Source organism: Calonectris borealis, chromosome 25 (genome assembly GCF_964195595.1).
Source record: "Calonectris borealis chromosome 25, bCalBor7.hap1.2, whole genome shotgun sequence".
NCBI classification, from domain to species: Eukaryota; Metazoa; Chordata; class Aves; order Procellariiformes; family Procellariidae; genus Calonectris; species Calonectris borealis.
This window is the reverse complement of record NC_134336.1, coordinates 2,261,043-2,275,965: the sequence shown is the minus strand read 5'-3', so window position 1 is coordinate 2,275,965 and position 14,923 is coordinate 2,261,043. Positions and strand designations below refer to the sequence as shown.

General features: G+C 41.6%; 1 protein-coding gene across 1 annotated transcript in view; it reads right to left on the bottom strand.

Annotated features, from left to right (window-relative positions):
- The window catches only part of CSMD2 (CUB and Sushi multiple domains 2), a 307,900-nt gene that overhangs the window by 169,783 nt on the left and 123,194 nt on the right, over window positions 1-14,923 (bottom strand). The window contains 1 exon segment of the mRNA XM_075173206.1: window positions 1,650-1,762. Within this exon segment, the coding sequence (XP_075029307.1) occupies window positions 1,650-1,762 (113 nt within the window).

The following is a 14,923-nucleotide window of genomic DNA, read 5'->3' as shown; positions in this document are numbered from 1 at the left end:
TGTATTTATTTAGTTATCCACATTAAAATACTTGTGTTCAAACAAGGTTATTGCTCCTCTGAAAAGGGTTATGCTGATTTTTTTTGAAATTGCATTGGCATCTTTAGTGTTCTTCAGACACAGATTCCATTGACTGCAAAAATCTTGCCTTTATCCCTGGGTTTTTTTTACTTTGTTTCTTGTTTTGTTTAAGTACTGAAATCTTTCCTAACAGATGGAAAGAACCTGACAAACTCCACAAAAAACAGCAGATGTGTGAAGAATGAGTGTCAGATTCCCTTTGCCAGCTAGACAGAGGTCCTGCTTCAATGCCATTTCAAGGGCACATTTTTAAGTTCATCTTTTAAACACTCAATACATAAAAGCACAGTTCATTATAACTAACAGAACAGTTTCTAAGGAGTGTGCTAGATTAGAACCCCCTGACATTTATCTAATCAGAGGAAATTATAACATTAATCTTTACTTTTCTATTTAAGAAAAAAGGATGATTCAGACAGGTGTTTTAATAGAAAGCAGCAATCATGACAGCAAAGGAAAATGTCATAGCAAAAGCCATCAGCTGCATGCAGTCATTTGTGTTACACAGAAAAAACAAAGGGTTTTTTCTTATAATTTGAAGTAATTTATATGTTAAAGGAAAGCAAGGAAAGTTAAATAACAATGGTGATTCATAAAGCAAAGCCCATGTTGAGGCCATAACAACATTGCTAAGACTAAACCGGGCACGCACAAACCGGGCACACTTGCAGATTTATCAAAGGAAACTCCTCTCCCTTCCACTTTGTTCCTGCTGGTCTAGGGCTATGGTACTTTTCCTCGAAGTCCTGTTTCTTCCTTTTGAGGAAAGCTGCTGAACTGCACTGACTCAAACCCCTGGAGAGTGGATGAGGAACTGGATGTCACTCCTGCTCCTTCCCTGCTTCACTTTCCCTCTCCCTGATCCTGCCTCCAGAGCTGGCTGCGTGAAGCAATGCTACACCACTGCACCCACAAAGTCCTTCAAAGTCCTCGGAGAGAATGGTATAAACAGTTCTAAGGAACCCACTCAATCCCACCTCTTTCAGTGATCATTTGGTCCCAAACGGATGCACTGAACTGCAGTTAGCCACAGTTGCCTACAAACCTCAGAAGACAGCAGGATCTTTTCTCTGCTTGACTTGTTGGCTAATGCATTTCCTCTCCCTCAACAGCATCTTAAGATCCCAATTCTGAAATCCATCCTTCTAGGAATGACCAGTAAATACAAAACAGTTTACATCTCATTCAAAACAGGCTCAGTTACGTCTCACTTGAGCAGAGTGTAAATGCAGACGCAGTCGCTGTGGGACTCCAGACTGCCCCTCGCCTGGTGGCACCCTGCCTGTATTGCCATATCCCACACAGCGCTTTCTGCAGAACTGCCGGTAAAGGAACATCTACTAACAAAGCATACAGTGCAAATGAATTTTCCTGTAGCTCTCAAGCGTTGTAGTCCCAACAATTGCCAACAGTAGCTCTCCACATGACAATGCCTGGATACCCAGCTGGAAAATTAATGTTAACAGGATACAGAAGGATCATGCAGGAACTTAGTTGTAGATTCCTAGGAAAAAAAAGTTTGGCTAAACACACACTGTAAATAGTGAGACAGGGCAGTAAACCTTTACCTTGATATTGGGCACTGAACCCCTTCTGCCTGTGGTTGCCATCTGATGTGAAGTGAAGCCGCAGCCAATTTTTACTGCTGATAACAGGGGCAGGCAAATTCATTCCAGTAAACCTGCAAGAAACCAATGAATAACAGCCAAATGTTATTCTGACTGCGAATTATACCCCAAATACCTGTCCTTCCAGGTAATCCTCTTCCTACATGAATATAGGAAATCCTGAATGAGCACCATATGCCCAAAGAAAGCACCCCGCGCACCCCATGGTTGTTTCTATGCACACATTCCTTCGCTTGTCTTCCCACCTGACAGCTACACATTTGTAGTTACAGGGGCTTCCATTCCTTCCTTCTACAGCAAAGGGTATGGGGGGCTGAGCTAGGTACACACAATGTCTGTGGTACCAGACAATGAACGGGTCCATCTGGACAGCCTAGAGGCTCCAGTCTTCTCCTGCACCGCAAAGAGGGAGCAGAAGGTACAGAACAGCTCCGAACTAGAGGAGCTCTACATGTTTCCCCAGAGTAACAGAGCCTCGTAGCTCTGTCACCTTTTGTATCTTATTGGTATCACACAGGAGGGACATAAAATCATCTCAGGGGACACACTACACCTAAGGTATGCAAGATGAGCTTGACTCTCAAGCTTATTCAGTTCCTGTCTTCATATTTGGTTAACCCGCTAAAAAAAAAAAGTATGTTTATTTTAACTGAGGAAGAGAAAGGATTGCAAGAATAATTGTCTTTTACTGGAAACAGCCAGCAAGAAGCAATGATTTATGATCTATCCCAACCTGGAGAAGATTACAGCCATCAAACATGAGATGGAGAGCTCCACAGCCCATTAGCAGTCCTTCAGCAACTGTTCCCTTCGTACCTCTCTATGCTTTCTTTAAAAAAAAAAAAAGTATTATGCTGTTTGCTTTATTAATCTCCAGATCATAATTCTTGGCTGACTTGTCACACGCCAAGTCTTAGTCTGGAACAATGTTTACCTAAGTCACAGCACTCTTGAATTGAGGTATGTAACGGTAACATTAACCATGGTAAGGGGAACAACACTACCATGACTAAAGCTATTACAGAATCCTATTATTGTTAATGAAAGCCCATTTAATTTTTTAATCATAGACTGTCACTTATTTAAAAATTATTGGCATTCCAATACCTATGTTTTTTTCAATGAAGGTAAAAGGATCCTGGAAATCTATTCCATTTAAAAGGATACTTCAGATTTTATTACTACACATTTTCAACAGTAGAACTGAGACCCCAGAAAATATTTTGAAAGTCCTTCACTCAACATCTCCAAAGTTCAACTTACCTTTTCTAAGGCAAACAGTAGGGAGCCAGGATAGTATTTGGCAGCATATTTATTAATGGTAGATGAACTGCAATGTAATCCTGCTCTACTTGTTAATAAAATAGCAGGGATGATTATGCTGTATAACTAAGGCATCTCTGCCACCTACAGTACAGACTTTAAACCTTGTATTATCTTGTGGCTGAATTCTTCATAATTGTAAAGCATGACTGAAAACATTCTTTACACCATAAAATTGTTTAAAATTGTTCCTGATCATTTCTCTATTGATTATTTTCATCCCAATTTTGCAGACCCTTTTGAAATACAAGGTGTTATAAAAATGGATTCTATATGGCATTCTGCCATCCTTGGATAACTCAAAGACAGCTGAACCAATTTAGTTTGAAACTTTTTCAAATAACTAAGTTCAAACAAACATATTTTGGGCTGATATCAAACATAGGATGCCTAAAACCAATTCTGAGAAAGTTACTATGGCTGGTTGTTATGACAACATATTTAAACTTAATACTCTTACCCCCAAAGGCTGTTTTATTATTCATTCTGAATCAATAGTCAAACTTTTCATAAATAATCTTTAGGCATGCAGAGCCAAATTTTACTTTCATAACTGTGGAGAGCCGAGTAATTCAATTGCATCATATAAGAACTAGAGAACAATAAAATTAACCTGCCTGAATGAGGCAGAATTTCACTCTCCTGTCCCCCATCCCATTTTTTTTTTTTAATATGCGTATCCTTTTGAGAAGTGGATTCAGTAGCCTGCAGACTAGTAATCTACTTACACATACACTTTAAGTATGTGAATAGTCCACTCTCAACTTCCAAGGATCCCACATACATGAAGTGCTAGAATTCTACCAGCTGAGTGAATTAATACTTTGAAAATCAATTAGAAAAATTAATGGATTGCACTTTTTGCTACCTTTGCAATAGCATAAATAATTACTGAAGGCAAAAGCCAAAGTAGAGAAAAATAATCAATCATAACCACAGTGCTTTGCACTGCTATAAAGAAATACAGAAGATTTAGGTTGAAGGCAAACAGTTCCCTGAATCTCCTGCATTGAAATTTTCATCAGCACTATATGTCATTTGCTTAAGACATTGACGGCTTTTTGAAAGGACTAAATCAGCCAAAAAATCACTATCGGGTCCTCATTTCCATATACACCACTGCTCAAACTCTCAAGCACACAGAAAGACTGTATCCTCTAGGGCTCTAGTCTAACAGACTCCCTTTTTTCCCTTTTATCTTCCTATCCCTTTTATTTCTGAAGTTAAGTAGCTCGTTGTTAATGTCAATTTGCAGGTTGTGGTATTTGGAGCTGGTTTAGATTTTAGATCCCAGGTCGTGCTAGTCATTGGCACCCAACTCAGATTTTCGCATTGAAGGAACAGCTAAGACACACCAACAGCTTCAGCAGAGGAAGAAGCTGCTTCCTTTTTCACACACCCCAGGCACCATCAAAATGCCCCAGCACCAGAGCATCTTTGCCGAGTCAGGAATCCTAATGAAATCACTAGGACAAGCACACAGAAACACACCACGCAACATGTGGAAGCATGGGTTTTGGAGTTGTTGGGTTTTTTTAAATTGATTCCAGTTAATAGAATTAGTTCAGGAAAATAAAGGCCTTACTTTTTGATTAGCTTAATTGCTTGCAGAGATATAACTTCAGGCTCTGCATCTGCACTGAGCCCCAAGCCCTCTCATATACCCCAAGGAGGAAAATCTCTATACAATGGAAAAAGGAATATTTACTCTGTGAACACTATTGCTCCTCCCAGCCCCACGGCAGTTGTAAACCTACACGTGTGGAGCACCTAATAGAGAAAAATACCACCCACCCTTTCTTCAGTCCCGAAAGGGGGAACGTGCTAGAAGACGCACGCTTTAATCCCAAAGCTGCACCTTCTCCTGTTTCACAGGATTCAGCCAGCAGGCAGGCCACCTCACACAACCAAAAAAAGAGCATCCCGGTCTTCCAATTCCTCTTCCCCAGCTGCCACCACCAAGTCTGCAGGTGGACAATTGCCGGACGAAGGGTTCATTCCCACTGAAATGCATATTTCCCAGCACCAGACTGGATGGATCAGGGGCAGAAGTGTTCTGATGGAGAAGAAATAACATGGCTACAGCTACGCATTTAATGGAAAACATCATGCTCACCTGCAGTTAACTACTAGCTTTTCACCATAAGGCTCCCACAGGTTTATAATAATCATTAGGAAGCATTAATGGTTAATTGATAATGGAATATTTAATTACAGATAAACACAGTTGAACTGAAGCAGCTGCATGGTCTTTGAATGCAAATACCCTGGCTGCATTTGATGAATCTCAAATGAAATGGGAAGGATGCTCAGCAGGCAAGAGTCAACAGCAATCACAAAAACCAGAGGAACCCCCCAAGCCTCCTGCAGGAGCTACCACCACCTCGTCTGTGCGCAGGGATAACACCAGGCAGCACCAATTAGCACTGCTAAACCTGCGGGCAGACTGACAGCAGCCTAAGACAAAAAGGCAGATGATAAAGGCTGTGACAAGCTCTCGGAGAGGATGCTGATTGTGCTGTGACACAGAGTACACAATGTTTGTACTGCCAACTTCTCAAGGTCACATTATTTTTCTTTATAAACCCAATGCTGCCTTGGCTGTCTTCAAGAAAAAGGAGGAGCTACATTACAGAGACTTCGAAACGCACAGAGCTAATTAAAAGAAGCTGAAACTCCTTTCCACATTCCCCAGCATACTTTTGTACTACATTATGTGCACTGAATTTTCAAGACATACCATTAGCCCAATAAATGATTGAATTTCTAACAGTCCAGTGAGTCATGTAAATAAAAGCCCTTCTATTTTGGACCTCTGCCACTGTATTTTTCAATATTCCAGACTTTTCTTTCTTTTTTTTTTTTTTTTTTTTTTTTTTAAGTAAGCCTATTAGCAATTTGAAAAGCTTTTCAAGCTTCTGTATGTCCTCTGCTTTTCTGCCACCATCACCAGGAGATATGAATTACTTGATTAAATATTCAGCTTCCTGAATATGGCAACATGTTAACTGACATCTAAGGCTTTGGAATGACTAAGTAGAATATAAGAACTGTTTTTAAAGTAAAATCAATAATCATTACTCACTGATGGAAATTCAGTACCCATTTTATATTAAGCATCTTTTTAATCCTGGAGTCCCTTGAAGAAGATGATGAACTAAGCTTCCGCCTAAAAACTTAATTTCCACAGCTTTGCCTTTTTGAGGCTGGAGGCAACCAGAGAGGATGCTGGGGCCAGGAAGGCTGGGTGAGAAACAGGCTCTTTCCTCTGTCTCCCTGGCCTGGTAACTGAGAATTGCGAGAACAGCCTTTCTCTGAATGTCACTTCACCCATGTCTTCAGTCGAGTCCCACAAGGACCATGGTTTTGGACGCTTCGGCTTGTGCTCTATCCATGAGACGTCTTTGAAAGCAAAAGTTACCATTTGAACCGCACTGAACACTTTGCAGGAGAAAGAACCTGTTAGACGATCCCTAACAGTTCAAGCCCTGTAAGATATTGCATAAATCTGATCAAGTTTCAAGTGTCTTCAACAGCAACGTCAAGCAACCAGCACACAGAAATCAGTGCTCAGAAAACATAGGAACTCTTGTAATTGCTTGAAGAGCACTTAACAGCCTCAGAACAACTTGATGGTAGTGAGGATTTAAAAACTTTTTTTTTCTTGATGTCTAAGCCTGACTGATCTTCTCCTGCAATTTAAGCTCATCCAATGCACAGTGGATAGAGAACAAATTATAGCTTTTTACATCGCAGTCCTTTGTGATACAGAGACATCAAATCTATGTTTCTGGCACACGCGCGGGGAGCTTTGAGGCTCCTGGCTCCCCATGGCCACCTCCACAGGTAAATACTCCAGATCAACGGGAGGAGCGAGCTTCTGTCCTGCTCCCACACAGACAGAAGGCTTTGAACGTGAACAACCAGTTTAATCTTAGCTCTTCTCTGAACAAAGAGAAAAAAAGACAGCTCTAGGGGCAGCTGGGTCATTTTGTGGTTGAATGAGATGAATGGAACAGTTTATTCACTTACATTTGCGATCAGGACGCAAGTCCCAGCTGTTTGTTGGATCAACATGGCAGAGAGGACAACCTCAGGAAAGGCCCAGCACACACAGAAGACAAGAATTCACGTTGTGACCCCAAGTTTTAAAAGAGCTAGAGAGAAACAGGAGCATGCCAGGCACTTTTCGCCATTTCCAAGCAATTAATCTGCTGTGGAAACAGGCCTGGTGCCCTATGCGAAGGTTTCCTTCTGCTGTACAGGTATTAGATTTCTTTAACTTCCAGGAAAACAAACAAGCCCACCCAAGAAACCAAAACCCCACAGATACTCAGCTGTAACTCCCCACATGCTCCCTAACCAGTTGTTTCCCCTACTAGCAGGTAGCTGCTGGTCCCGTATTCTTACTCAATCAGAAAGACGCGCAGCATTTACAGAATTTCACTCTGAATCCTCACCCTGTGCCCAGGCCCCCACCCCGAACGCTGTCTGCAAGTTTAGATGGCCTGTGAAAAATGCATCTCTTAAGCAACTGATTTTATCCCAAATGCTTTCCAATATTGTTTTTAACCAGAGCATTAAGGCATTTTTTTCTTAAGTGAAATTGAAGCCTCCGCATTAAACGCAGCTCCTCCACTTCCTTTACTGCATTATACAGAAAGGTTAATGGTATCAAAACTCCTCTTTTGAGCAAAAGCAGTGAAGTGTGATTTTCTCCACGAAACTATTTTCTTTATTTCTTTTCTTGCTCTTGTATTTCCCATTGGATTCAGGCATTAAATATTTATACCATTCACTCAGCCATTCCTCCCTTGGCACAATTAGTATTACTGTACATGGACAGCACTGATTAATCTGCATTCACACGCCACTATCTATTTACAACCCCAATTCCTCCTTTAATTTGGTTCCACGTGGAGAGAAAGGAAGGGCAGGGGGGGCGCAGAAATCAATAAAATGACAGAAAGTGAGCTAGAAGCACTAGAATAGTGGAAGGAGATATTTGCAGACCGAAGATCCAATTTTAACCACCCTGAAATTTGATTAGCATGAATTTGACCACAGTACTTCTTAAAGAACCCAAATACAATGACCAATTCATTGTGTGGATGCTACACAATCCGACTGTAAGAGAGCATGGAGTCGAAGGTCACAATTAAAGGCAAGAAGTCCACTTGAAATCGCATTATGCCATGTGCGCTACTTTGAGATAATGGATTTAAGCATGAACGTGAAGGTATGTACGTGCCCTGGTGCTGCCCAGAAGCAGGATGTAGTCAAACACCAGCTTCAGCAAGCTCAAATAGATAAAAGACAAAGGAACATCACAGGGGCTGCTTTTTTTTTTTTTTTTAAAAAACTATTCTTGTTTTGGTTTATGTTTTAACAGAGAACAAGCTGAGCCTCAGAGAGGAGGTTACACTTCCAAGGTCACACCAATACTATCAGGACAGGGAGTTGCTCTCTGAACTTTTAAGATTCCGAAAAAACTTTTCTGAGAGGACATTTAATAACTGGCACCTCTGAGACCTTCTTGGGACTTTGACTCAGCAATGGCTTGTGACAGACACGAGCGATACGTGACTCGAGAAGGGCTGAATTCAGTCGACAGTCTCCACGTCTCCCCTTTCGCAAGTCTGTACAACCCCAAACCTCTGCATTCCACAGATATCTGGATTTAATGCCTCCCACTGTTCAGGATCCCGTCCAAGCACCCAGCTGAGACACCTCGTGGAAGGCCAGCAATCAGAGAAGACCATGGGAGCCTGCGTGCGGCGTACGCTGCATGCCCTCCTCCCTTTCATTTGGCTAACTGCAAATGCAACAGCAATTCTGCAGCGCTTCCCCTTGCACAAGAGATATCCTGAATTTCAAAGTGTTGCATTTTCCAACAGCCTCATAACTTTATTCTAAAGACTTTAACAGCAACTGGTTTTGGTTAGGGCCTGTCAGAGGACCATGAATCCTTGATTTGTACAGGCATGTCCAAGCACAAGCACTTGCAAGAAAATTGCAGCATTGCTGCGCTGTTCATGCTCTTACCAAAAAGGACTCAAGATCAGCCTTTAGCTCTGTGCTCCTACACTGAGCATCAGGCTTCTCAGTTCCCAGCTAGGATTACTCAGCAGCAGAGTACAAGGCAACTCTTTATTTAATCTCTCTTTCTACATCCCCTTGGCACATGCATGTCTGTAACTACACGCCTGCCGATAACCAGTAACATCAGCCAGTCTGTAACAGACACTGGGTTCTCCTAGAGCCTCCAACACTTAGGGTGAACTTACCTGATATTAGACCTTCCCAGAGCACAGCTTCGCCTTTTCCTGCTGCGGCTGTATTGTAATACTAACCCCAAATGAGACCCACTTTAGTCAATGTGGGTGTCTGCAAGAAGGAGGTGAGGTTTCAGCAGCATTTCCATGGCAGGATAAAGCAGTCACAGAAAGCTTAACACTACCTGACAGTCACAGACAATAGGAGATTTAAAAAGAGCAGCGTGCACTCCTGGAGCTTTAGCAGAACAAGAGAAAAACATACGCAAACCGCTTCATTTTGGGGCTGTAGATGCTCAGATTAACCAAAATTGTTCAGGGTACAGAACTGATGCCACCCCAAGCGCTGCTTTGCAGCTCTACCACATCAGCCTTGACAGAGCCTTCCATTTCCTCACAGTCTTTATCACAGTGAAGCATTCCGACTATTCAGAGATTAATTTTCCTTTCAGTACAACTAGGGGACATATTGCAGAAGCTCTTCATATCTCTGTGTATTATTATTCACTTCACCTGTATTTTTAACTTTTCATCCAAACCTCTACTCAAATTATCATGAGAGCTGTACCATTAATTCTGAACATCTTATTTCATCATGTCTACTCTCTTAAACAAAGTATACTTAAGCACCTCTAGACCTCATTTTTCGGTCACAAGAGACATCCCATCACAATGGACTTTTACAAGGAAAATTAATTAGATCAAGTTATTGCTCCTCGCTAAATGCTGTAGGGATGGAAAGAACACACCTGCATCTTAAGTCGGTTTCAGAGCACAGTTACACAAGCCTAGAAGGTGCTCAGAAAATGCAGTGAGAGATCAGCTTCCCACGTCACCCCATGCCTTTGCAAGTGTCGGGCTGTTGACATGTAAATCCCTAGGGACTCCAGACCAGGGAGCACCCTGTAAAAAAAGCAGTCCATAAACACTGAAAATGAACTGCTTTGACCAGTCAGGCTTGTGCCTTGTCATCAAATGAAGTACTTGCCACCTCAGAGGAGGGGCTTCAAAGTCCTTTCTACCATTAGCACTCAGGACTGCAGTACTGAAAATGAAAGAATTCTTCCCATTCGGATTTCACCTCAGTCTTAGTTCCTGGATGCAGCTTAAGGGTAAATCCCTCTCCTGATGCAACTAGGTCACAGCACTTTTGACCTCAAACCCTCCGCCACCTCCTCGTTTTCTCTCAATGGAGCTACACTGATCTTCTAACAACAGAATTCAGCTTTAGCTCGAAGAGCAACAAATCACTCCCAAAGCCTTCCAGTTACAGTGATACCTGCCTTTGCTCCTTCTAAAAGCTGGCACTGGAAATCAGATTAGTTTATCACTCACAGCTTGCTTACTCTTTTTTCCTTCTCTTTTTGCATTCCATTGAAAGATGAAAGTGTTTCCATGCAGCAGCAAAACTTCAGTCACTGACATCAACTTTAATTACTGCCTGCTCCCAGATAAATTTGCTGGCTAAAACCAAATCAATAGGTTTTTTTGCAGGAACCTTTACAGTGAAGTTCTTAATTCTTCATTTTTTTTAAGTGACATTTCCCCAACTCATCTTTAAAAGACTGTAAACCAAACCCTTGGCTGATTTGAGTCGATATAGCTCCATTGGAGACAAAGCCAAACTAATTTACACCGTACAGGGGATCTAACAGTCTAATTTCTCTGCTGTTTTTCTTAACCTATGAAATGTTTCAAAATTATTTCAGTCTCTCATTAGTCTGAATTCTCTTGGATCTCTATGCTAGATTAATTATGGTCACTTTAATGAAAGAAGTGATTCATTAGTCCACATGCATTTCTGAAACTGTCACAATGGAGCAATTCAACAGGTAGGATGGTCTCCGAGGAATTCTCATTAAATTTAGCAGTTATTTATGCACATACCCACCCACTACAGATAATTGGTTTCTTACATTTAGTATATACAGACAGGGTATTACATACATATATACACATAAGCATATATATGCACATTAGATACAGAAAAGCAAATGGCTCATCTTGCAGGCAAATACTTTGTTTTCAAGGCATTAATAGAATTTAGATTTTCACTTTTAGAGCAAAATCCACTTCAACCTGAAGGCACAACTTTACATGCCACTTGCTGCAGCAATGAGCAGAATGCAGATGGTGCATAAAGGTAATTGTGAAGCACTCAAGTTAGTCATGAACAGAAAGCTAGTCTTCAGTCTTCACCGTAATGCAGCTGAAGTCGCATTACAGCTTCAACTACAAAATGTTGCTGAGGTCATACATGAAGTTTATACTTCAAAGCTGAAGATGTCTGGATAATTCTAAAATCTTTCAAAGACATATCCAGTGATACAGTCGGGGTGGGGGAGCTGATTTCTCTGCTCTGCCACAGACTAAACTGAGGGAAAAATTCCTGAATACAGGCTTTCTTCTGCACACCAGGCTGGGAGAGCCACATCCCAGAGGCACGAAAAATTCTCACTCTTTGTTGCTGTGGACCCTCCGGGGGTGGGTCACCATCAAAAGCTATTCAGGAAAAAAGGCTCTTCCTCCTGTACAATACATGTGTCAGTGACTGGAATGGTACTGCCTACAGGTAGATCTTGGGGACGTCTTGCAAATGGGAAGAGAAAGGCCCCCACAAAGTAAAAGGGCTTTTAATGCAACCCACCCGCACTGCAAATTGATTGAATAGAAGGCAGTCAACTGACAGAACAAAAGTGTTTCTTTATGGCTCAGAAAAGCAAGACTGCAAGAGCACAGCCCCATCAACTGTGATGGTCGGTACTGAAAAAGGAGACCATATTGCTGAAACGGATGTGTTTTATTACATGAAAGTACTTACCATAATACTTTTACTATGGAAATAGCATTTGGCTCCAGTCATACAAAAAAAAAAGGTAACAAACATGATTATATTTATTCTATTCAGTAGAAAACAAACACTAATTCAACACAACAGAAGAATGGCTAATGCAATTGAGGCTTACTAATGCTGCATTGCAAATCCCCCAAAGAAATCTGCTACAGCTTTATTACAATTTCCTCTAAACCCTTTCGCCTTATTATCAGTGCTACAGAGATTGTTTTTTTCTCAGTGCAGGCAGAGTTAGATGTGTTGATAACGAGAGACTATATTTATTACTAGATAAATAACAACCATTTCCATCACTCCATGCACAGATACACTCATGTCTTTGTCAGTCTAACAATGCACTTAAGTTCCATTAAACTTGGACTCTATTGACAGATTAGGCTGGAAAGCCATGGGGCATGTTTTCACAACATTCAGCCTGCAAAATTCTGCAGACCGAAACCAAGAAATTGAAAGACGATTCGAATTTCAGCCTCCTGCTTTTCCAGCACACCAGCTGCAGAAGTTGCTTCCTTTGGGAACCGGCACATAATCGGGTCACCTCACCTTCATTATCAAATACACAAAACTCACTGAACCGGTACTGCCTTCCATTGCCTAACTTTACAATGTCACATTCATAATGGAAGATGCTAAGCTTAATTGACAACTGGAGTTTAGACTGACGTTCAGCCACATTCAGACCAGACACAGAAGTTCATGACTGTCCTATTTTCTCGTATGGACTCTGCCTTTATGGGCTGGCACCGTTTACAGTATGTTCTACTTGCAGCTATGCTTTCATTAAGCATTAGTTAGGCATTCAAGAAGGAAGAAGGGACATACCCAAGCCTGCTCTGATAACCTTTCAAGCTCTTCAAGAAACAGTATCTTTAGAAAAGAGGTGGAAAGGAGGTAGTCGCAGGCAAAAGACAGTGACCTCTCTGGAGTCCCAAAGGATACTTACAAGGCTTACCACCATATTCAGCATTTTAGCCACAAGACACCTGTAAGACACTACGGATGTGCCATCTCTAAAGACTACTTTCCTGTCTTTTTCCATTTTTTTTTGTAGTTTCTACAAAGGCTCTTCTACAGTGTAGCAAAAAGTCACAGAAACTAGGAGAAAACAAGATTTGGAAACTGAAGCTTAGGCTACTGACAGCTCCATGAAGACATGCTAAAATTACAGCAATCACGGCTGTAGAAATTACAGCAAAATGCAAAGCAGCCTCAGGAGGTACAAAGTAACCAGAAATTGCAAATTCTCTTACGCAAAGACTTATTTTCTAGCTTCACATCTAACATAGCGATACATGAATGTGACCACAGTGTCTACGTAAGTTACAACTTAATGCTGATAAGTAATGGCACCCAAAAGCACCACATGCTGCGATACATCTTTACAGGCACAGTACTTCTGCCTCCTTTTAAAGACGAACGGAACTGATGGGCTGTGTAACAAGGTGAGGTGGTAAAGCCCCCAGAGAAAGGTGTAAGCCAGGTCTGATGGCTGCTGCCTCCAGGCAAAGTCTGAACTAACCAAGTGATGCATGGCCCCTGGGTGCCAGTGCATCTGCAGCACCTCAGTCCGCTGATCATTTCCACCAGTTCCTCAGAAGGGGACACCCATTGATGACAGCAGCGCCATACAGCTTTGGGAACAGTATGTCCTTTTCCCCCTCCTCATCACCTCAGACGAGGCTGAAGGTTTTATTTATTTTTATTTTATTTTGATCATTTTGAAGTGTACATGAACCTGGAATGATGGCAACATCCCTCCTGGCCAAAAGTTACAGCCTACATAGATTGCTTACATGGTGCTCAACTCTTTTACTGTATTGTGCGTTCTTGGCCCTTGCTTAGAGCGTGAAAAAGTGCTGCCTTGCTATAGAAAACATATAGAAAGATGGAACTGGATCCACCACTTCTGTACTTCTGGATATTTACATAAACCAACTACATTTCCCCTCTTTTTAGCAGACAGAACAATTTTGAACTATCATGGTCAAGACTGTTTTACTTCGTAACTTCCAACTGCAGTAGGGTGACAATAAGACTAGAATTTCTGTTGAAAAGGGCTTAGTGGAACCATCTGCTTATTTAGTCTAGACATTAATTTAGCATGAAGTCCAAAACTGAAGAAAAGCTGCATAATGGCTTTAAGCCAAATCCACAGAAGCCACTTTGTCTCTAAACTCCAGCCTCAAACCTGCTCTAAATTCTTTAAGCAAGGGCCTTCTTGTGTCCTCTCTACAGAGAGCACCAAGTGCAGCATCATCCTGAAACACGGCACAGCGCTCAGCCATTTCCAGCATCGCGACCCACCACCAACCAAGTGCCAGCAACTCACGCGCTAATGCTAAACCATGGATTCTTACTCAAAGTCTCACCTCAAGATCTCTTTTGTGATAATACCTAGAACTGAGAAATAATTTGAACAAATAATACGTAGTATTATTGGCAGTATTTCCATCAGCTTCAGCAGGATTTTGACCAGAGTGTAGATTTATGTTGCAACCGTGTTTTACAAGAGACAAAAATGAGGTTTTATCCCTGCTTATGCAGAGCTGGCCAAGAACAAGCTGAGTCTGCCCCATCATGTAAATAGTTTTGAATAGCAGACCAAAACCTGTCCCTCATTTACACTCAGCACCACAGGATCACACACCAAGGCTAAAAAGTACGGGTAACATGCTCAATCTCCTTTAAAGTAGCACACAACCCTTTTCTCTCTTGAACATCTCTATTTGACAGTGATTCAACACGGTCGTTTAGCAGCCTCC